General features: G+C 38.0%; 1 protein-coding gene across 5 annotated transcripts in view; it reads right to left on the bottom strand.

The window, feature by feature from the left end:
- SNRK (SNF related kinase) overlaps positions 1-25,263 on the bottom strand; it is a 44,396-nt gene extending 19,133 nt beyond the window's left edge. Inside the window, exons 1-3 of one of the 5 annotated variants that reach the window (XM_026068003.1) lie at positions 25,017-25,263; positions 12,134-12,232; positions 10,085-10,778 (exon numbers count right to left, since the gene is read on the bottom strand). In XM_026068003.1, coding sequence (XP_025923788.1) covers positions 10,085-10,673 — 589 coding nt within the window. In that variant the 5' untranslated portion in view covers positions 10,674-10,778; positions 12,134-12,232; positions 25,017-25,263. Of the gene's footprint in view, positions 1-5,367; positions 5,394-10,084; positions 10,779-12,133; positions 12,233-24,966 lie in introns of those variants that run through there. The other 4 variants (XM_026068002.1, XM_026068005.1, XM_026068006.1 and 1 more) reach the window with 4 other exon arrangements.
- Between the last annotated feature and the right edge of the window lie 242 nt (positions 25,264-25,505).

Raw genomic sequence — 25,505 nt, 5'->3', positions numbered from 1 at the left:
TAGAAGGAAGGCAAACAGCACTCCTATACGGTGCAGTGGCTAGAAAAATCAAGGTCTCCTTCAAAGGCACAGTGAAGATTAAGATACAATTTAGCCTTTACATCAGATACCAGTATCTTGAAAGTGTCGTTGTAACAAGAATAAAATAAGAGAGAGGAGGACTTAAAAGCACTAGCCAGCTAACTGCACTGGAGAATATTTTAGGGTTTTTATAGCCATTAAATACTGTTGATCAGGCAAGGGCTGTTCAAGCAGGAGGCTCAGAACCATGACAACCAGGGCAGTGTATACGCAACTTCCTTACATAACATGAAGTCACTGCCATGGAAACCAAGCTACGTCATTAGCTGCCTATGCTATGCCTGTCTCAAGCACAGAGCAGTCAAACATCTGTTATGCTGAAGTCTGTACACTGCACAAGGGATATTCATATTTATTTGCTTAACTACTGAGCTGAGCGCTTCACCATTTCATTAGACATTTATTCCTTTCTAAAGTTCCTGATTTCTTCCTAATATCAGCACTATGGATTTCAGAAAGTAGAATTCACATTGTATAGGGGATGCCTACAGCTTCAGTATTAAAATTTGCTCAAATTTTTGCCATTCCTCAGAAGTCAGACACTTGTCACATTTTATATACACTATGAGAATTTGTGATTGCAAGAAGCTAAAAATCCACTCATTTTGGAATAGAGACATTTGCATTCAACTGCTTAAAGTAAGATGATACACAGAGTCAATTATCGAAGTTGTTTATTTCAGACCTTTTTGGGAACAGGAAGATTCCCCCCCCCCCCTTAACTGCAAATGTAGAACTGATAAACAGTTTACAAATCATATATTGTTTAGTTGATAAAACAGATCCTTCCACAGAAAATCTGTTTCTTCAAAAGTGATTTGCAACATTGAGTAATCTTGTCAGATTTTATACGGTTCTCTGGAGTGTTTACTGTAACAGCTGAACATTATCCTCCATTGGACACCACTTAGTTCAACATGCAAAAAAGCAACCCCCAAAAAATCAACTTTTACTGAGATAACCAAAAATGCTTAAGTGTTTATTTTGCCATGGAAATTGTAGAAGAATCTACAGACTGTGGATAAGTGGGAAAAGGAATTGGACCCAAATTGCCAGTATCATCGGCAATTACTCTAACTACACATTAAGACATTAATAAGGACCACCGTCGCCACTTCTGCTACCACCTCTTCAGAGAAGATTTATGAAAGAAAACCCAATCCATGGACCTGTTGAAGATAAGTCTTGAAAGAGACTGAACAAACCAGCACTTCAATATCAAGCTCTTCTATGTAGAGCTAAATATGAAAATCTAACGTAAAGATCCTAGGTGTCTCTGTACTGTGGACATCTTCAGGGTTAGGCAGCAACTTGGCAATACCTGAAGACTGCTGGGACGTAAGTCCCATCCTGAGCCATTTTATTTGGATTTGAGCTTAGGGCTGGAATTCTCACCCTTAATTGTGCTCAGGTGTAGGCACAAGCTGATAACTCAGGAGGCTGAGACAGCAGCAGTCAGTATATTTGTTACAAGTTAAAATTGTAAGATCTTGTTCACAACACAGGCTATAAAAAAAGAGAATGAAAACTCAGATAGATAAGCATTCTGCAGAAAATGAGATTTCTAAATGTCTAGAGTAATGAAAAATTACAGACAGTACAGTATGAAAGGATAAAAGCTGGTATCATAGTACTGAATCATTTAAGTGGTGCCTATTATAGACATGCTTCAAAAGAAGAATAAGAAAAGCATTTCCACCCTATACAGCTTAAAAGCTTAATAAAGTTGTATCTCTTGCATAAGAAATCAGTAGCCAGACAGTATGCAGTAATCCTGTGTTATTAATTTCAGTAATTCTATGCATCACAAGTGCTTTTACACTACAGAGTACACAGACTGATGACAAGTTTGAAAGACGATCTAACTGGACCAATTGTAAAGTTTGAAAAGTATGGTTAAAGGAGCAGAGATTGCTATTTTTGCAGATACTCAATTTTTAGCTGACTGAACTATTCTTCCATTCTTTAACTTTCATGAAACAGGTAACACTTTTCAAAATTAACAGGCAGAACTGGGTTTTCTCCTTGTCTTAAAAAACTACAAACCTGATTAAAATGACCATTAGAACAAATAACAGACAAGAGAACGAGAAGAAATCTTATCCCTCCCCTATCTCTCCAAAAAAGAGCATAAGCAAATGGCATTTTACAAATTATTTTCATAATTAGCTTATCTGTCTGATGAAACAGTCTGTTCTATATGTTGTTTTATTGATGCTCAAGTCTTAGTCAAATAACTACTCTTGTCTGTGGAAGTGATTATTTTCATGCAATCTGGCAGCCAATACTTATTTTTCCTTAAAGCTAATTGTTTGAGTTTTGTCAGTTGCATAAAAGTATTAAACTACAGACAAACAGTTATGTTATTTACTGTTCAGTAATTAATGCATCTCAAATTTCTTTAAGGGTAGTTTTAAAAAAAAAGTTCTACTAAACACATGCCACTACCTTAATTTCAAAACACCCAGTTTTACTCTGATTCATCAGTTCTGCACTTAGAAATGCATTCTTTCTCCTTTGGTTTCTGTTGCTTAGCCACATTTCAGAAGTTATTGAATCTCCATTAAACATGAAAAAGAATGTTTTCTACTTGAAGTGAATTTCTAAACACCACTACTCCAGAAAAAGTTAGCCAGGGAAAAAACAAGTTTYAATTAGTTAAAGGTAGAAGGGAGTTTCTTTGCAAAAGATGTGTTCTCAAAAAAACTGTACATATCAAAGTCCATAAAGCAAACACAACTTACATACACATTTCRCTACAATGTTTTCTGTGTGAATACTAAAGACTGTTTGCTTATGGTATCTAAAAAAATCCTTCATATTTTCCTCATAGTCTACATCATCTTTTCCTGAGGTTTTAGCAGTACAATGTATATATAATCTGTGCTTTATGTACTAAATTGAACATCTCAGTACAGATTTACCCATGAATGATTAAACAAGTGAAACCTGAGCATCTGGTTTATAACTAAGTAGTGCAGCACTGATTTAGGTCCCACYAGATCTGTGTTGCCAAGTTAGTCAGCCATGGGCTGAAGATAAGTAACTTGAATATTTGTCTGTAAGATACATGAAATGAAGCTTCCTATCTGTGGAGACTGTATTTCTTGTAATGAAATCTTGCTCCATAAGAGCATTTGGGAATACTGTGAAAACAGTTCTCCTGTGAACACAGGGAGATGACTAAGAAACATTACTATACTGAAGTTTAGCTGACATGCTAGCAACTGAAGTCTATCCTGACAATTCTCCTGGGTAGTTTCACTTGGATGAATTATTCTTTGTTTCATCCAGCAATTTGCTGGTGAATGCATTAAAACATGTGTGCATTGTGTAAGTAATCCAGAATGGAACACAAGTGATACTTCATAAACATTAGTGGGCACAGATCTACTGGGGAAGCCATCAGGATCACAGATTCCCCATCCTTCGTTACAGCCCTGCCGCATCATAACTTCGCTTCTGAAGCATGCAACACCCTGGTAATTTGAGGCATTAGCAGTATTTTCTTGTCAATAAAGTATTCAGACTGAGAAAAAGCAGAATCAAAGGGGAGCACAGTAAGTAAGAATTGAGCTCCCCTCTTTCACCCAAAAGAAATTTTTACTCGCCTGCATACAAACTGCCATGGAACATAAAAATGACAATATTTGTGTCACGTTCACAAAGAATGTAAGATTAAAAAAAAAAAAAAAAAAACCCTTTCTACAAGTATACTAAAACCACTTGCCTATATTTGCCCCTCCTAAAGAAGTACAAACATCTCATTTAAGCTCATTTCTCAAATTTGACACTTTTCTCAGCAGTGCAGTACAGCGCAAGGCGTGTGGCAGAGAAGGGAGAAGASAGAGGAGCCTTGGCCACTAATGCAAGCAAAGCACCCAAGAGGAGAGAGCAGCACTGAGCAAGGTGCTCACCTAGAGCCCTTCTGTTTTGTGTCAAAAAGCATCTGAGCCCAAACAGCAGAGAACACCTCTTTGCCCTAGCAACAATACTTGATGAACGGCCATCATTTTCAGTCAAATGAGTCTCTCTTACACGGAAGGCGCAGATAAGTAGACTAGGCTGGGCTGATCTAATCTAAACTTGCTCATGCTAACAGGGACAAGTCCTACCATCTTCCCTAGCCCTCTGGCCCAAGTTGCATGCTCCCACCACATCCTTCGCGCTAGCTTTTCCACACAGTTGAACGCTAAAGTGAATACTTCTGTTTGCAGTTTTCTGTCAAATTAGCAAGCAAAATCAACCCCTCAAATGGTCAGACAACCAATGGAGTACTGTGCAGAAAGAGTAGGACTGCACTGACGCAGACAAAAGGGAAGGGGAAAACCACTTAAGCTGGAAGCAGCTAACTATTTTTTAGCTTTCCACACCTCTAAATCTTCAAATTCACTCTATAATCTAACTACAAGTCTCCAAAAATGCTTCAATGTGACATTAAAAAGAGAGATTTCCAAAACAAAACACAATCAGCAGAATGATCCTGTAGGAATTTCTGCTTTATTTCTTTCCAGTTTGGCTATAATCTCACTTTGAGAATACTAAAATTCCAAAACGATGTTAAGTATGCTAAATTATTCAATACAGTATATATAGTTTACAAATATCTTACTACCTAGTTATCAAGTCTGTCAAATTTCATATTCAGCATTTTTGAAGTGTAAAAGGTTACTATACATACCCACTGGCCATTATGCTTACATGCGTTACTTAGTTTGCAAATAAAGCGCTCTACRTATTCAGACACCTCAAAATTAGCTCCAGGCAGGCCAGCTAGGGTCATCAGAGATATTTAGCCATAGACAAGCACCATGTAAGCATGGATGAGGCCAGCTGAGGCTCTGAAAGACTGAACACATTTAAGCAACACTATATGTAAATATGAAACCCTTACAGATTTTGATGCAACAAAGGAAAAAACAAAAGCATTTGGGATCATTCCAACAGACACAAAGGGGTCTAAAGGCAGTATCATCATCTCAGGAAGGGGAAAATGTGTATGACAAGTCCTCTATTTCCCTTAATAATAGCAAACATATGTCTAGATAATGAATACATACAGCAAGATGTAATGGATGTATTATCAGAAGAAATCCAGGTTTGAGCTGTGCAAGAAAAGTCAGCATCTAACTACTTAAGCAATGAATGCTATCCAGGTGGTTGGCTAGTGCAACTTCCAAGAAGGCAATAAATTACACTTGGACTACAAGCTGCCAGTACAATAATACTGAGTTGGAGGAGCTATTATATTCTTGTTAGGCACACCTCTTATGAGGAGCATCTTACCATCATTCTCTTGGTGTAGCTGTGAGGACAGACTGCAATACAAAACACATACAATGTTATTTGTGTATTACCGTACCATTCAAGAGGCCTGTGCTCAACTGTACTAAATAGAGACAATCCTAATCCTATGATCTGAATTTGCCCATTTCTTACCTCCAGAAGGATGCATTTACTCTACAAATGTTTCCATATATTTATGAAATCACATACAGAAACCAACTACGGTAATAAAAACTATTAGAAGTCTTAATATATCTTCCAGAATTATTGCAGCCTACCCAACACTTAACATTTTGGTACAGATTTGAAATAGTTAAAATAGTATTTGCCCTCTTCTGAAAGAGCCAACTAATCTACAAATCTGTAATTAGACTATCGCCTAGGAAAGGGAGGATTTCCGTTTATTTAATGAGCCATTCTCTGTTGATGCTGGCAGAACAATGAAAGAAAAGTATTACCAAATGCATGCTCTATTCTCTCTCTTCTGTAGTTACCTACCTCTGAACACTGCTAGAGATGGATGAATTAGACCACTGGTCTAGACTGAACTCTGGTCTGACCTAAAATGGTATGTCCATTTAATTTATGGGACTAAGATTAACTTTATATCCAAGAACAGTCCCCTCTCACTTTCCTCTGACTAGAACAAATTTTAATTAAGTGCAAAAACAACATGGGAAACTACAACTGACAAAACTTCTCATTAGCTAACTTGCTCAGCTTTTCAAAAAGCCCTGGGAAATATAACCATTGCCCAATTTTCTTCTTGTACCATTTTAACTGTAACCTTAAACACAAAAGGAAATGACAGAGCTAAATTAACTAGTCTATTCAAGTGTGAAAACCTTTAAGTAGCATCACAAAGAGAAGACTGATCTCTAAATTAGCTGAAACAGTTTTTGATAAAGCAAGCTTCACCATAATGTTTATTAAGCATATAACTTAAAAGACTTGTCCTGTATATATCAGTTCTTTGTGGAAAGAAAATGTAAACAGTCTTTTCCTTTATGTACTCATTCTAACATTGTTCATAAGACATCAGAAAAGCCATTTCTGTGGCAGAAATCTATGGCAAAAAAMAAACCAGTTTTAGATACTGATCAATTATTCTTGCTTTTTTTTGTTAATATAATGACAAATTTGGATAAATGCAAAAGGATCTTTCTTTTAAGATTATCATGACTGCAAATTTACCTTCAAATGAGCAGAGTATAAATGGGGCAGTCCTTTTTTTATTTTGGCATTTTAAATTGATTTATCAAGTGGTCAGATGCTCACAGAGGGGCAGGACCATGCAGTCACACAAGAGAAAGTATAACCTCTTTTCTCAGCAGCAGCTTGCTTTTAGATTGGCTCAGCTATAATGTAATTTCACCCCACTGGCAAAATATCTTTGCCGATGTCAGTTATTAATCTTGTAATGTTAAAAGCCATACTCAGCCAACAGCTGAATGAGTTCAAAGCACTTTGCCACTATTTCAGGCTATATAAAGACATTGTGCACAATTAACTCTGCATTTTATCTCTGAGGTAACTTTTTTCTTTTAAAAAAGTATGTCTAGTTCTGAATTTATACAAACTTGTAATCTACACATGACCTTATCTAAGCATGAAAGTTTATCTTCAAAGGTTAAGAAAGGTTTTCACAAGCTTACTTCTTGCTTGTTGGAAGGGTTTAGAGAAAACCCTGGAAGATATTTTTCTTCTTTCACAATCTTTGCATTAAAAAAAAAAAAAAAAGTCTTTGCATGGTACATCTTACCTTTTATTCATAGTTAGAGGGGAAAATCCTGACTATTCAAGGACATATTATCTTACTGGCAACTCATAGTAAACTTTGTTATATTTTAACTCTAACTACTGTACTGACAGTACATTACATGTTAAAATTTTGTATTGCACTACAAAGTGATGAAAACTGGGTCACTATCAACATTTGAACACAAGCATTGCAATCTGCCCACCAGGCTAAGGAAGAGTCCTAGTATCCAGCAACTGAGACTKTGCACTGGGGAAATAAACATCAGTAGTTAGTTTTTGCTTTTTTAAATATACCGGGAAAAAGAGCTTAGCTACCATCTTTAACCAGAAGCTGGAAGAAATTCTTTTTCTGGTAAGCTTTTCTACTATCCACATCAACCCACTCTACGCCAGCCACATGGCTAGATACCTCTTCTATTAATTCATTCAACCATTTGCTTCTAATACGATCATTTAAAAATTTACATAGTCTTATAAGAAACATTTTAAATGATAAATGTAAGAATAGCGGCAGCATAAAGAGGTGCAAAGTCTGCTTTTTAACTATAGAATTTAATTTGGACCACGTRATCAAAGCTTTTAGACTAAAGTCAGATTCAAACCACTCTTCAATTTAGCTCTGCAAGATAAGTAGAGAAAGRCATCTTTCAAAACAAAATAGCAAAACTGTATCTTCCTCAGACAAGCCCTAACATTTCCCTATTACAGGCATTACCCTCACATACAGAACTGGCCAAGAAAATTATACTATTTTACTATTTCTAAAAGTAATCCTTGCAAAATAAAATCATCCATATTAGTTTTCTCTAAGATGCACTCCGACAAATCTTAAGTCTCTTTCTACTGATAGATGAAGCAATATGTAGATATCATAAAGCACCACTGCAGTTACCATTTATTCTACATTAGTGATAACTTTTCTTTCAAAGTAATGCAAAGCCACAACAGAACGTAGATCATAGATCATAAAGAAGTATGAAATGCAGTGTCAAAAATTATGACTAAAACAGCAATAAAATCAGAAGATGACTACTTAGAAGTAGCATCCCAAGCTTCCATATCTTGTTCAGATCTTCAAAAGCCTCGAACTGATTCTGAGTTACCACTCCTCCTAAGTTCCTCTCTTCCTTGTCTTAACTGTTCTCACCTACTGCTTAGAGAGGTTAATTTATCTTCTCTCCTTATATTYGTACATACTGTTGTGCTCATAATGGCCCCTCTCCCCTAATAAAGTAATCACCTCATATCCGCCTTCTTCCAAGAATCTGGGCAACAGTCTCAATGTTTCAGTTTTTTTGCTCATCCTCCAAAATTGGACTGCTACAGCACTTCCTTTTTTAAGTAGTAATTCATAGAAGGCAGTTTACAGATTATTTAACATTTTCGCATCTAGTCTCAGAGGCCACTACAATCAGGTAGATCCAGACTTCAGGAAATTCTCATAAAGAGGTACTCTTACACAGAAGAGCCCAGGATTTGGGATCTCTAGTTTGTCACTGATAAAACCAGAAACAACTTATCTAGAACAGTTGACTCTAAGTAGAAATCACTATGTCAAACATCACTGTAGCATCAGCATGGATAAGCAAAGAGACAAATGACAGACATCTAACATTCCTAATTATAGCACATTTTAGGAAGTACTTTCAAGTTTAGAGAACTCCTAGTAAAATAACTATTCAAAGTTAGAATCCATAAAGTGACAATTTAAACAAAGACCATAACATCTAATCACTAAAAATATCTATATTAAAAATAAAGCAAGATTGTTAGTTCTACAATATGCACAAGTACCTTGCCAGCATACAAAGTAAGCCGAGCCTTTATCTCAGGTAAATGAGCACTTTTATTAAGTCCCCCTCCTCCTTCCCCCACCCAAAGAAAAAGAGTTAGGCAAGCTCCAAGTCGGTCTCAAGTTTTATCTATCACCACTACAGCCATTACTGTAACTGTACCAGAATACATGCATGGCTGYGTACAGAGTCCTACTGCGCGTTGTAAAAGAATAAACTATTAGATACCAGGTACATAAGAGCAAGGAATTTTGACTACAATTAGCTATTTTTAAAGCATCAATTAGAATTATACATACCTAAATCTGTTGTCATGTAAACATACGAAAAGTGAATTCTACTTCAACTAACAGATATGGGCAACCTGTATGACCACAGGCCAGTATTCAGTGACTCTACCAACAGCTTTGACAGCTATTAAAACAAAAACAAAAAAATCCCACACTCTAAATTACTTCTAATAGTATATGCCGTAGATCTAACAGAAGAGTAAGAATTATCTTTATCAGCCTGTCTACCACACACCACCTTTCCAGCTGGAAACATGAAAGCTAACTTGCATATTACTGTCTCCCTCACCTTTTAAATATGAGAACAACTGGAAACCTCACACCCACTTTCAGATTCCCAGATGAGCAAGACAGAGGGAGAAGAGGGAGTTAAAAGCTTTCCTTAGCTATCACAGGAGGAGAGAAGAAACTAAAACAGCATCCATTAAAAAYTGGATTTCTACCACCTTTGAGCAGAATACGTAAGCAGCCCGGGCTCAAAATGTAAATGTCATTCTTATTGGCCAAACTAAACACAAAAGAATCACTTTATATATATTAAAAAAAAAAATTCTGAAAAAGCGATGGATTTTCTAACAAAGCAAGTATGAATATATGCAATTGCATTCACCCTCGCGTTAATAAAGTTACCATAATTATTTATAATGAATATGATCACATCATTCCATATAAAATAAAAACTTTAAGCATTTTTGACAATTTTTTAATATTTCTTCATTCAAATAAAGCTGTTCAGTAACTTTCAGCTTATAGTATTACTTCTTGCCGATTAGCTGGCTTCCACATATGGCGTTATGTTGAAAGGGAAAACAAAGTGGTACAACATCATGGTACTTAAACTTAGACTACTGGTTGAACACAAAGAGGACTTACCCACTGCTGGTGCATCATATTCATCCCCAAGTAAAATCTCAGGAGCAGAATATGCAAGAGATCCACAACTTGTGGTGAGCTTCTTTCCAGGCTGAAATTTGTTGCTGAAGCCGAAATCAGTCAATTTCACAAGTCCTTGTTTTTCAAAGAAGACCACATTCTCTGGTTTTAAGTCTCTATGAACTACATGCAGTTTATGGCAGTAGGATATAGCATGAACTATCTGAGCAAAATATTTTTTTGCCAGATCCTCATTCAGACCTTCTTCATGTTTCATGATGTAATCAAACATATCTCCTCCATCACCTAGCTCTAGGATAAGATAAAGCTTAGTCTGGGTGTCAATCACTTCATACAGCCGTACAATATTGGGATGCTGTACAAGTTTCATGCATCTGACTTCTTGGAAAAGATGTCCAGTGGCTAGAGTGTCCAGCTTGGTCTTATCAATTACTTTTACTGCTACTTTTTCACCTGTAAAGACGTGTCGAGCAAGTTTGACCACAGCAAAATGACCTCTGCCCAAAGTTTTATCCAAGTCGTACAATCCTGCAATTTTTCCATCATATCCTCGTTTGAAGCCTGCCATACTGTTTCAGGAGATGAAATAACGTTTAAACTCTTTGGAATCGTGATCTTTTCATATAAGAGTATCTGATGCAAATAAATAATCCATTGTCATGACCAAGCATACCTAAAAATAAGAGACAAAATTATATATTTGTGTAAAATAAGCAAAATTAACAACCTGTAATTCTCCTGAAGTTACATTAACACATTACTATAGACTACTTACAAAATTCTTCAAGAGTGTTTTGAAAAGGGTTTGATAAGCAATGGTGTGGTGACCAGTAGCTATCTGAAACCATATTATCAGTGTGCCTGAAGAAAGTGAATTTCAACAGCGCAGCAATGAAAATTCTTCTGAAACTAGATTATCTTCATGTTCTTGAGTTAGAAGCCTCGCAAGTAACACTTGAGAAATCAGCGCTACGAAAAACTATTGCTAAAGATGAAAGCCACAGGATTTCCAGCTACTTTAGAAATCAGCTGGGCAGCACATAACATTGACAGGAGGAACATGCTCAGTTTAACTTAGATTTTCTGGCATCCAATTTTACGTTGCAGCAGGAAACTGTTCTCTTGTAATACAAAGTTCTGAGTGCATGACTTTGGACTTTTATCTTCGCCCTTTTAACAGCTTCCTGTTTAGCACAGGTCAGACTGACATACAAGATTTCATTTTGTTACTCTGGTAAATTTAAGCATAGTTAATCAATACTGTAATTACAACAAAAACAAAGCTCTATAGGCTGTAATGAAACATTTGGGTTGGATGTGCTCTCAGTGCTAAATAAAAACATTTTGTTAAATATTTTGACTGCAATTATAAAAACTGGTGATAAAAAGTTTGCATCCAGGCTGCGTTATGTTCAGCGGTTCTGGGAATGAGTCAGGGGAAGGGGAAGAAACATGGTAATGAAGAGAGAGAACTCAAGAGTTCAGCTTATTTGTGCTGAACTTCTGCTTGCCAATTAATTTAGCATTTAAGCAAGCAAGGACCGATGTACAAAATGGTCATATTCAAACCTGTTTGTGAAGGTCTGATGCCTACTTGCCATTTTACTTCACACAAACAACTTCCCCAAAACTTTTCCTGCATCTTTAACTTGAATCTGAGTTTACTAACAACCTGTAGTTATCAAAAAAGCTAACCATTCCTCCTACCTTGAGTACAAAGCAGCTAGAGGTATGAAAATTAGATGGCTTATTGCCAGCTAAATAAAAAGCAGAAAAAATAACTCTTTAGAATATGTTTTCTCAGTTTCAAAACTGAACTTCAAAAAGAAAAGCTTTGAAAAGGAGCCTGGCAAACAAATAGTCCCCTTACATTAGTTATTCTCAAGCTGAAATGTAAGCATTAGATTAAAAACACTCCCTGCTAAACAAGTTATTTCACAAGCAGTAAAACTAATGAACCAGGTTTCATATGGATTCAGTTACAAGGCTGGGGTCCTATGAGGATTCTCTGATGTTTAACAAGCTCACCTTACTGCTTCTCTCAGCTGGAGCCATGATATAACTTCTTCTCTATCCAGCTGTCTATTTCCAAAAAGTCTGTAGGAGTTCAGTTTGAGACCTCCACCCCTATAAAATTTGAATGAGATAATCAACTTCTGAAACCTCACAAGTTGGCCAAGGAATAGGATAGGGGCAATTACAAAAACTTTGTTCCTTTAGAAAAAGCAAGCTTTAGAAAGAAAGAAAAAACAACTTAATTGTTTGGGGGGGTTGGGGGGGGTGCTGGGTTTTTTTCTTTTTTAACTGCACCCGTTCAGTCAGCTATGAAGCACGATACTTCCGAAAAATCTTCCGAAAAATCTTCCAAAAAAACAGTCCATTTCATTAGTAGATATGATAGTATCAAAATTTGGCACTGAGAAGTCATTAATATATACTATAAACTTAGAGAAAAATCTTTCTTGAAAAGTTATTTTGGATTTGGCTAGGCAAGTTACACTAGGGAAACACATGCCCATAAAATTAGAATGAAAATGACCAAAGCTTAAAAGAAACAGTCAAAAAACGAAGAGCTTGCTAGCAAACTTAGGACATAGCCTTTCAAATCCAGAACCTTCCACTGGAAAAGCAAAACAAACCTATTTTTCAAATCATTCACACATTTCCTCTAAGACACACCAAGTATATGATATACTCTCAACCCCAAATAATTCTGTTCTCATACATGTAGGAAGGTAAAGCACTGCACAGATACATACCACATACTGCAGTACGTACTGCATAGATGCGTAAGTCACAACTAAAACCCATACTATATTTGGTAATTGTGCCTCCAGAATTCTCCTCAAAAATACCTATTACTCTTCCAATAACCACCCARCCAGCACAGATTCCTTCTCAGTCTTCCTTGTGCCCATCTAGCTAAGTGGGTTTACTGGACAAACAGGAAGGGAGAAAGGAAGCAACTACAATTCAGAGGAGGAGGAAAAATATTTCAGAGATACCTGAAAGGGGACTGAAGAGAAGCAACAAGCAGTTTTCATACCAGTGCTCCAAACAACTCCTCATACTTAAGTCTAAAGGAACCTCTAGGCAGATGCTGGTCCAATACAGTGCAAGAGTAATGTACATAGAAGAGCCTCCTCTGGTTGGACAATTTCGTATCAGGCAGAGAGAGGCTGCTGGTTCTGGGAGACTGATTCTGTACTTATTCAGAAGCAAGCTCTTCATATTTTAGCAACTGGCTTTCACATATAGTATTAAAATTGCACACCAAGGGTTGCTCTACACACAAGAGTTGTAGAACTACAAAGGACTGAAGCTTCAGTGGGGCTGGCATGTATGTTTCCTGACAACGCCCCTACTGCTGGTCTTACATGTTTCCCCACCTCTCCGAATAACCATGCAATACTATCTCATTATTATTCCAGAAAGTACCAAACTAGACAAGAACATACCACATTAGATCAAAGGCCCACCTAGAMCAATATTCTACCTGGCAAGTGACCATTAGAGGATGCATAGGGAAGAGCATAGGGAAATGGCAAATGTAACAATACATAATGAATCCCTCCTTATCTTTTAACAGGTTCAAGCTTCAACAGGCTCGTGCTTCTTTGCATCAGAGGACAGTGACTTTGTGTTTAACAACCCTTGATGGATTTTTTTTCCCCCCTATGAAACTGTGCAGCTTTATTAACCCATACAAATTTTTAGTGTCAAGAACATCCTGCAACAAGGAGTTTCATAGCTTAACTATGTGTATGAGAAGAATCACTTCCTCTTGTTTTGGACCTCCTGATAGTACATGCATCTTCTCATCTACTGCCTGTTCCAAAACAAGAATTATCAGACCCTATTTACCTTGCCTCAAGTGACTCATGATTTTACTGTCTCCTTCCTCTCTCTCTTCAGTATAACAACTTGGTTCAAGCTCTAGTCTGTCACTCCTTGTACAGAGGTTATTCCATATCTTTCAGCATTCTTCTCACTTTTCTCTACATATTTCCAGTTCAACTATACTTCCTTTGAAATTGAGGAAGAGGAGACCAATAGCATACACTTCATTCAAGATATACATACACAATGTGCTGATATTTTATATTATAATATATACATATTCTTAATATATAAATATTCAAACATAATATTCTGTTTGTTCTATATTTCTTTATGTCAATTTTCTTTTTGACTACTACTGAGAACTGACACAATGCTTTCATAATTATTTATTATAGTTTACAGTATTCCATCATACTGACCTAATCCCTACAATGCAGGCTAAAGAAAAAGTAATCCATGAACATACATAAACTGCCTACCCTTAATCTGTATGAAGCAGTAAACTATTCATCAGCTGTGCCCCATCCAGTTATGAGACTACAGAGTCTGAATCCTAAATGAATTGCAAGTATTTTCCAAAAAAGTGCTTTAAAGAACTGCCATCTCCACAGCACCCTAACCAGATCCTTCATTGCTTCTATTAAACAAACAAACAAAAAAAAACACAAAACAAAAAACACTACAATCAGAGACGATCATTTTTAACTGCTACTAGGCATAGCCTATACCCACAAATATGTTTTTGCCCATAATGAATCCTATATTCAATATTCCATGCTAAATTGATCTTTTTTAGGCCCCTTAAAGCAGTAAAAAAAAAGTGTCAAAATAGTTAGCAGCCATTCTGCAATACAAGCTGCCAACAGCACAAACTCCAGCACTCAACTTTTCACAGACTGTTTCTCTGTTGAGTAATAAGTCACATTCAAGACTTAAACCTCTATTCACAAGAATTCATCCCATCCCACAAGTCTGGCCAGGTCATGGAACTCCTTTACTCCCTCAGGAATCGCAGCTTTAACAGACATTTTCTGTTAAGTTCCAGATTCAAAAACAACACTTGCACACACTCAAAACAGAGCTTTCTTAGTGTGTGGCACACCAACCTAGGTTTTGGTATTGGAAGTAGTAAGAATGACTGAGGTAAAAAGACCTCAGTCCCTTTTGACTTAGCTTTTCTCCAAATTCTAGGAAAAGATTACGTCCCTGGCAGAGAAAGGGGAGAGAGTAAACCCAAAGAGATGTAACAGAACATAATTTGTCTGAATTTAAGTATCTACAACACTCAGCTGCAAGGAAGGGATTTATACATAATTATTTGTTCACTTGGCACATTTTCAACCATCTTTATATAAACTCAACATGAGATTTATTTCTAGATGACAGTATACACAAACATCAACCTGTCAACAAAACTCCAGGAAAAATCAGCTATGCTTAAGCCCCTGAGAAATAAGTCAAACAGCAATCAATAGGATAAAAGCTCACAGAAATGGAAGATGAACTACACTTATTAATGTTGCAGCCCCATTACCTGAAATAAAATGAATGCAGATTCATTAATAGTTTAACTTAGAGCTTCCTCAATAACAGACCAACTAACTTTTAATTCTGTGGTTTTAAAATAAATCTTTAAAGCTAAACACAAGGATCTTGGATATATACATAGTCTGAAGTGAACATACCACAAGTAAGAATTGTTCATTAGTAGGAAATGGATGCAAAACTGTCATAGTGCAAATATACAAACCTTGATTACAATTTAAATATGTTGGTTTAAAAAAAATGCAGTTACTACATTAATACTTTTCAGAGCACTAACTGGAAATCTAGATTTTCTTTTTAGCACTAGCATTACCCTGCCAGAGAAGACAAGTAATTTCTTCTTCTCAATTTCTCACTATGAAGAAAGCAAAACTTTGAAAGCATTTAAGGATCACCTAAGTGTTCAGTTTCACAAGGTACTAGCTTCAGAGCAGAAACCAGTTTGTCACCTCCTGCCTCTCTGTGACCCCTCCTGCGCAGTTCATTGTCTCCTTAGTTACACCAGTAAAGCTTTTGGGGATAATTGTAAACTGAATCACCAAAAGCTTCCAGATTTAACACAACTACTACCATCACCCCCCAAACAGGGTTAGTTTTAATCACTGAAATGATSCGATTTACAATATGAACTTGAACAGCTTTACCAGCACAACTGAGGGAGCTGCAAACTGTAGCACATGACAGAATCATGAACCAGAACTTCAACAGGCCACACTTTGGCAACAAACTGAACTACAGCCTGAGGAAGAAGATGCAAGAGCCAGTTATATTGTTGTACACAGAAAATGTTTACTTGCATTTCCTTTAATTCACATCATCTCTAGTCTTTTATGAGCTCATTTTTCAGCATTAGTGAGTTTGGGTTTTCTAGCTGGTGAGCTTTACTAACCATTAGCAGCATTTAATCCCTGTGTGTAATTATGGTTTCCAGAATAAAGCTTTCCCTAACTATACCAGCATTCAGCTACACTCCTGATACTCATTTTATGCAATGCAGACATTTACCAATAAATAGATTCCGAACAGACCCTTCCTACCATAAAAAAAATCTCATATACTACTGTGAACAGCTTTTTTTTTTTCCCTCAAAGCAGAGACCTGCAGAGGCAGTTCTGTAATATCACGTGCATCTTAAGATGTTTAACAGTACTATGATTCAACAATCTCTAAGAGATGGGTGAACAGATCTCCAATACACTCTGTTTAGAAAAATAGCACATTTCAGAGACACTACTTCTTCCTTAAGCAATTCACCCCGTCCATAAAGCTTCAATTAGATTATACATGATGTATAATATCAGCCTAGTTCATCTTACCTTAATTTCTGTATTAGTTTCGTACTGTAGAAAATGAAGATTCAATGTCTTGTTTCAACAAAAGTTATAATACTATCAGTACAAAAAGCTTCCCTGCATTATTGGGCTAACAAACATGAAATCTGAAGTAATCTTGAGCTGGATTCATCTCGCTACAGACAGCTAACCATTCCTGTCTCCCTTCATGATAAATGGAGATTCAGTCAACACAAGAAGAAGCCTACAATGAAAGGAATCACACCCTAAAGCAGATAGCTAAATAGATAAAATCAATCATTTCTTAAAAGCACATATGTTTTCATTTTCTGTAACAGGAGTTCAGGATGACTAGTTCAGAGAGATGTACACATAGCACACATCCAAGATAGAGTAAATGAATTTCATCCTGTCCCACCTTTTGGTCTCCTGTGCCTCAGATGATATACAACATCGGTATTAATTATTTATTTACTAAGTAATTATATGTTGAAAGTAAGTCTTGTGCTGCTACTCTCCCTGAAATCAGTACACCAAAATTTTACACATACTGATCACAGAGATTCAGGAACAGTCTTTGACTCAGGAAGCCATTTATACGAATTGCTAGAATCCAAGAGTATATTGAAGGAAAYATCAAAACCAATACATATATCTAAAAAGGCAAGTACACTTTTTCATATTAGTCCTATATTCCCTATTGATGTTTTATCTGCCATCCTGCTGTAAGACACCTTCATGGTTTAATCTACATKTCTATCTTTGTGACATGATGAGCCATTATTTATATGAGAGGATGCTGCACCTTTACTAATATGTGAATTCCTTTTCCTGCCAGGGTCTGGGATCACCTTTCCTTTTATATAAGTAAAGGAAAGCCAACATGCTAGAAACAGGTACGAAGCAAGAAGTGTCACACAAGTGAAGTGTGAAGAACATACATGCTTAATGCATATCACGCACTCAAAACTAGTGTGGTCTTTCCTCTGAGAAGGGAACTGTTCAGACTTCTGTTGTAAGCACTTTGTTGGGATGTTCTCATGGAAGTTGTAATTTGGACATCATAGTGATGTCAAAGAAATGATGTCAAAGAAATGGTTATCTGAGTCAGAAAAGTGCAATTTAAAAGGAAGTATTGTGTGTGTTCTGAAAGACGCATGCTTACTCACACAGCACTGCCATTGGACATGTCTCAGTAGGGCACAGGAAAGACTGAGCAACACTTGCATCAAAAGTATCTAACATATATCCTCTCTCAAAATAGTATTTTTTTAGAGACATTGATTTTACCATTTTACTAGTGTATTTCYGTGCACACTCAATATTCCTCGAATACGCAAGGCACCATATAGGACTTAAAATCTGGAGAACCTGTATTTTCCCTTTGTTTCCCCACATAGGTGGGGGAGTCCAGCAAAGCCCTTTCTTCTCCGCCTTCCTGTGATCTATGCCTTCACAAGTACCATTCAAAGGTACTCAGGAGACAACAGCAAACTATACCTGCCCTACAGCCAGACACTTTACAGATGCAGCATTCTTATTGGGGAAGTAGGCAGGTTTTATAACTCAGCCCTTATGTCCACAGTGCTATCTGATGCTGTATTTTTACTTTGCAAGACTGCACCACATCTTCGCCTTCACTGATGACAATCCCACGGCAAGATCAACTCTCCTGCTCTTGACAAGTTCCACAGTACAACAGTATTGTAGACTTCAAGACATACATGCTTTTTTCTTTTATTTTCATATGAGGCCTCATCGTCAGCTCTCACAGCAGCATTGCCCACCTCAGAGTCACTACTGAAATGTCAAGATAAATCAGTGAATCTCTCTATCATTCAGCATGACTACACCTAACATGATGAAGAAAGATAAGAGTTATCAATTAGCTACATGTTCCAAATCTAAAGAGAAGAATTCACCTGCATAATTTAATGGTATTCCCTAGTTTTAAGTAGTCTTCAGAATTTTGCTTAGAAAAGGTATGAGACAAAAATGAAGCTGCCAATTCCTAATAAACTTTATCCATTAAACATTTGTGAAGGCTGCAGTCAAAGGTCAACGTTTCATTATTTTAGAATGCATTGCAGGCATAAGAGCTATTCAATAAGAGCTTTAACTCTTCTTAGGATTCAAACCAGAAATAGAAACAGAATACTAAACAAGAATGCTGCAACTGTAAGGTCCATTATTCAGTGAATAGCTAGAGGTAGAAATATTTGGCAGGCTAATAAACTTAATAAAACATTGCTCCTGAACCCATAAAAAGGGTGGGTGGGTGTACACATCTCTCTCTCTTATAGATTTGGGAGAAATATAAATGTACTAACTTATTTTATAATTGAAAATTATGAGAGTTCGCATGACCTGAGAACTAAGAACAAGGCTTTGAGGCAACTCTGATGCATTAAAAGCTAAATTTAAAAAATATATATACATGATACAAGACGGAGGAGATAGTAGATTAAAGAACACAGTTCTGTCTTAGACATGATGCTCCCAAACTTTTAGATCTATAAAYTGGTGTCAAGAATCTTATTTTCTTGTAGAGGAGCACAGCCACATCAAACATGCTAAGTTTAAGCTTCGCTGTTTGCAAAGCTGCAGTAAATGGTTTGCAAAATATCAGCAGAAAGCCAACTAAAGTTTGAGAACTCTGTTGTAGAATCTCCCCTTTACAGCTGTTACCTTCATAAGGCTTCAATAGAGTCAAGTGAAAAAAAGCACCACTGGATCTGAATTGGTCTTTCAAGATCCCTCACTAAGTCAAGACTGCATGCTTCCTTTTTCTTTCATGAAAGTTCATTGAGTGAAAAAAATAGAAACAACACTTACATAAGTATATATTAAAAAGCAATAGTGATAACAAGATTATGATTACAGAATACACACCAAAGCCATTAAGCAGACAGATGCACTAGCAGTGATCAAACTATTATCCATAGACAAACCCATCATCGTCGCTGGCAATGGTTCCAACTGCCTCTAGTTGTGAAATGTTTTAAAAGCATAAAATACTTTCATAACTATGCAGCTAATCACTGTAGTTCACAAGGCACTTTTCATTTCTAAGAGGACTTATTACRCAAGACATAAATGCAATCTACCCTATGGGTCTGAGAATTCAACAGCAGCTTTACACCATTTGAAGACTTCACATCAGCCACAGCTCCAAAAGCAGTTAATTTCATGTTGCGCCCATTTTCCTCTTATACCTAATCTCAAAGTCCGTTACGTAACTGAATGAAAAGCAATGTACAAAACCCACACCACCACCTTGTTTGCATATCAGATGCTTCAGCAATACTGACCACTTAAGATCTAAAGCTGCTAAGAGAACAATGCAAGATCTGTCCAAATGATCATGTCCTCTACATTACCTTCTGCAAGTTAATACGTGATAAAACAGTATTTTTAAAAAGGTCTTGCTCCAAAGTTTATGATACCTACTACTATTTTCTTTTTGTACCTTTAAATCAGTTATAAAACTTTGTTCAGACAACTGATGTTATAATGCATAATAAATTAGTTTCAACTGAAATAATAAATTTCTGCAGTGTTTCTGCAGTACTCATTGACAGAAACACTTTTCATCAACTACAAGAAATTAACATGGATATCTTAGTTATAAATATTCATAAATCTAACCAAGCAAGAACTGATACCAAAGAAGGAAAGTCTAAAGATCATGGAAATCAATATGCTTTTTGGTCATTTTTGTATATAATAAAAATAACTCACGTAGCTGGACTCCTGAGTCCAAGATGCTACTTTTCAAAGGCTGACAAGCAGTATCAAAAGAGCTTCCCAAAGGCTTCACAATTCTAAACCCCATTATGTTTTCCTCTTTTCTTTGTTGTTTTCAAAATAACTAGGAACATGAAACTGATGAAGAGATACTTTGCGTATCAGAGAGAAGTCATATTATTCTGATTCAGGATGGTATAACTATCTTTTATACAGGACATTACATCTTTTTTTATTTTGAGAAAGTTCACTGCAGGCATTTTATAAAAGACAGACAAGTCAGACTTCTGTCCATCAACTTCTGGACTGTTTTAGAAGAATCACCTCATCTACTCTTTGTTTATGACATCTTAGAATTGTTTCACCATTTCCAAAAGTCTATTTATTAACATTTTCAGATCATTTATGATACTAGTTTCGTACCGCCTCTCCCCCTCCAGTTCCTAGGTAAGCAGAGCTCCATATTTCTCTCCACCAGAGTATACTGAAAACACTATCAGGAGCACTAAACATTCCACTAGTAATCATCAAGTACTTCAAGGGGGCTTAATGTTTTAACAATAATGATATAATCCACTGTTGTGACACCTAACAATATCTTTGGTCTAGAAGCACAAACATAATTTTCTTTATTCAGTATCAAGGGAGGTGAAAGTGTTAAACATTGGCTCAAATATGAATATTCAGATGCAAATAAATGTAGGTATTGTTAGCATCTATTATAAATAACAGCATTTTCTACTAAATTTCTCAAGCTCAAATTTCTCACAGCTCAAATTCCATAAAGCTTAATTTGTTTAACAGCACCTCAGATAATGTAAAAATTCAGTACTGAACTTACTTGATTAAACTTACTATTGAAATACTGACATTTTCTCTCTAGGATACAGACTACTTAAACCTTAAGAAACAACACTTATTTCAACCCACAGCTAATCAGTTTCAATACTTCACCCTCACTCCTAGCATCCTAAATTAGTTAGGAACCATAAAAAACATGAAATTCACCATGCTTTAATATAAACTAAAGCTATAAAAGTCTAAGCTATCATCTCTCAAGCTAAGTTGGYTTAGGTCCAGTCTGTAACTGCATAGGAAACTGCTGTAGAAAACACAGAATGACATATGAAGCAAAAAGTAAAAAACAGTCTGTAAAAATCAGCACATCAGTGCACCAGTATTGTGATAGAAGGTTGCTGTGCAACTGAGATTTAGTTTTTCAAGAACTGAACATGCTTCATTTCACGTTTTGCAAGCATTAAAGACTACACAGCACTTTTTTCCCTCAACAGTCCTTAACATTTGTGACCTCATCAGTTTATGTATATTAGAATTCTGCCAGGTTAAGTTATCCTAGAATTGCAAGTGAATATACAGTTTTTCAAATCCTCTTAAGCTCTTACATAATATTATAATGTGTTTTAAAACAACAGCTACTTTACATTTTTACAGATGATGTAGCATTTAAGCATTTAAAAGTAGTGTGGCAAGCAATACACGCAGAACCTCGTACGCTACTGAAGTTAGCAGTTTATGCAATTTAATACTAGTATATTCACTATAAATTGCAGTTCAGCAATATAAACAGAAGTCAGTGTCCCTAATCCAGGCAAACTGTCTCATTTTCTTATTTTAATACATAATTAAGAAACACTACCTAATAGAAATGGACAAAAGTTCAGCAAGAAGTTTTAGAGCTACAGCACTTCAGCAGATTTTTGAAAACAGGGGAAGATACAAGAAAAGAATTGCATTAGTTTTGTGAGAGATGCTTTCTATGGAAAAAGCTAGCTAAACTAGGATAGTGTGCCCTTGAAAGAGGGACAGGCAACAAAGCAAGACAAAAAGGCACTAGTTCAGCATTACAGTTGCTAGTAGACTAAAAATTACAATRATACACTGAAGGTGTAGACTGCACAAGAATTACTCAAACATGATACTGAAAGTATGGAATTAAAAGAGCCTGAGAAGAGACCAGGTTGGTCAGAACAGCGCATGAGGAAGGTGACTACTGCAAGCAGAAGATTGCCTGCAATAGCATATTAAGCGTATGCTTGTTTTTAAAATATGTATCAAGAAGTCTTGACATGCCATTTGTTTAAAATAATCAGAACATAGACTATGAATCTGCAGTGCAAAAGGGAACAATGACTATGTCAAACCACCCACACTGCATGCAAATAACTGGTCTTGTAGCAAGAAAATTCAAATATAAGGAACATCAGTAACCTGTAGAGAAATTTCAAGAAGCAAGAAGATCTGTACTTTCCTGCTTCTCAATTGTGCATACAGAAAAAAATTCAGCTCATCAGTAAGTTCACTTAATATGTCATCTGCCCTTTTCTCCATTTTTGTTGGATGCCTCAGGTGTGAGCCACAGAGATTCTTTCAAAAGAAAGAGATAAGACTTTTGTCTTAGAAGATATTTCATCTTCCAAGTACTCCTCCAGCATTTAGGTTAACTTCTTTTTCCAATCACTTGAAACGTAGTGTCATCATTCACCGGTTCTCTGGGCATTTAGAATATTCCAGGAAAAACATGTAGAAAAAGCTGAATTTTTTCCCCTCTCACTTTTTGTTGTGAAATTTTCAAATTCAGATTTTTCATGCACCAGAAGTAAAAGGGACAAAGCTTATTCTATTTAAGTTTCATTAACATTTCAAAACATTTCACAATATAGAATTTGATTGCATTACATAGCAATGATAGTTCAGTCTTGTAAATTTGTTCGGAATTCTTTTTTTTCCTAAGTATCAGCAATAGTAAAAATAATAATCAGCTGAATTTTCACTTTCTGTGACGTAMTTTAAGCTATCAAAAAAATCCCATCCATTAATCCACTCCCTAATGGTGCATGTCTTCCAAGAACTGCTTAACTCTAACATAAAAACATTTGCTTGTAAACACTGTTTTATATAGATTCATTTTGCTGAGATTCATTAAACTTGCCCTTCCCCAGAGCCTGGAGATCTAAATACATCCATAATAAACAACTCCGAAAAGCAGCCTATATGACTAAGTAGTGACTGCACTACAGAGGGCAGGCGTAAGCAGATTTGCACGCAATTCATTCATACTAGATGGCTCTAAGTCACACTTTAGCTGTTCCAGGAACTGCAATGGTATCATTGAGGAAACCACTTTTTTGCATATCTACTCCTAACAAGCTCTTGAAAGCAAGGTGATCAGTAAGAAACTATCTGTGCCTACACAAAAAAACTAAAGGTCTTCATATTCCCATTTCCCATGCAAAGCTTTTTTCCCTTAGTTGCTAGCTTTTCTCCTTCACAGGTGTTCTAGCATCACTTACCAATAAAAAAAAAAATCCAGTTTGAAAATAGGTCACATTTGTCTCCAACCACCCTCAGGMCAATATAGGATTTTTCCCTAGTGTATGTTCTCCAATACTTTATGCAGTCTGTGTATTAAAATAATAATAATAATAATCTGTCCTTTAGCTATTACTGAGGTTGCAAATCAACAACAAACGTTTTAAAAAGTCATCTTCCATAAATTTAACTAGTGGAGAACCATATGGGTGCTAAAACCTGCCCAGCAAAGAGCACAGAGACCTTTCCAGGACATATCTACTTATCAAAACGATTTCTATAGTGACCTAAAGGCAGTAAATTCAATACAACGAATATATTGACAGAAGCAATGTAAGTATTGTCAAAGAACAAGGGATATCTGTGCTTTCGGTCTTTGTCAGAGACATGCTTCAGCTCCAAGCAGAAAAGACACCAGCTCGCACTCCGAACAAACCTGTTGGCTATGCATCTGGTTCCAAGGGGTAAGATGCACTGTCATTCCCCCAAAACGCACCCGTGACTGGACCGATTCTCTAACCGGAGGGATTTCGCCCTACTTGTTTATTTTTTATTTTATGTTATTTTTTTCCAAGAGACAGAAAACACGAGGCRGAGCTGGCGACGGCAGCAGGGCGGCGGAGGGGCAAACTCGCCACCACTTTTCCCGCGGTGACCCTGCAGTGCGCGCACACGGAGCCGGGCGGACACACGGACACGCGCAGGGTCAGATGTCAGTGGCGCGGCGGGCAGCCTGTCTCACACACACACACGCCTCCCCACACGCGCTGCTCCCGCTGCTGTGGGAACGCAGCGCACCGACACGGCTTGCAGAGGACAGGGCTCGCGCGGGGCACGGGAGGCTCCCTCCGAGTCCCCGCCGCAACACCCGCCTCTCCCCCCCTCCCCCGCCCCAAATCCCTCTCCTCAAGCCCCGGGCGGCACCGACACACCGACCTTCGGCGGCCGGGAAACGTCCCCTCGCCGCCTCCTCCCGGGCCGAGGCCGCCATTGGGCCGGTCGGGAGGAGGCCRGCGGGCGAGGCCGCCTCCAGGAGAAACGGAAAGACGGCGGGAGGGGAGGAAGGGAGCCCACCACACCCCACCGGGCCGGCCCCATCCTTACCGGTCCAGCCCGGCCCGGCCCAACGCCGCCTACCCCCGCCGGCAACTTACTCCCTCCGGCAGCAGCGTCTCCTCGGGCCGCCGCGCCCCGCGCCGCCCCCAGCATGGGCAGCACCCGCCACGACTGCCCGCGGGAGCGGCGGCGGGGCCGGGGAGCGCGGCGCTCGAAAGGGAAGGCAAGGGAAAGGTCAGAGCGCCCGGCGGGAGCAGCGGGGACCTCGGMCGGGCCGCAGGGTCTCGGGGGCGGCGGCTGTGGCAGCTCCTGCCCGCGCCCCGCTGGCTGCCGCTCCGCCGGGCCCCGGCGCCCGCCGCTGCCGACTCTGAGACGCAACTGACAACAACGGCCGCGGCGGCTCGCGGCGAGCCGTTGGGGAGGGGGGGGAAGGGGGCGGGGAGGGGCGGGGCAACGGACACCCGCGCGAGCCCGCGAGCCAGGGGCCGCTGCGCCTGCGCGCCGGGGAGGCCGCGCCATTGCCGTCACGGCCGGCCAATGGGGGGAGGCAAAGCGCGCTCGGCAGCAGGAGGGGCGGGGCCTGGGCG

The sequence above is a fragment of the Apteryx rowi genome, unplaced genomic scaffold, assembly GCF_003343035.1.
Source record: "Apteryx rowi isolate R43461 unplaced genomic scaffold, aptRow1 scaffold_266, whole genome shotgun sequence".
NCBI classification, from domain to species: Eukaryota; Metazoa; Chordata; class Aves; order Apterygiformes; family Apterygidae; genus Apteryx; species Apteryx rowi.
Note: the sequence above shows the minus strand (reverse complement) of the source record. Positions and strands in the feature narration are given on the sequence as shown.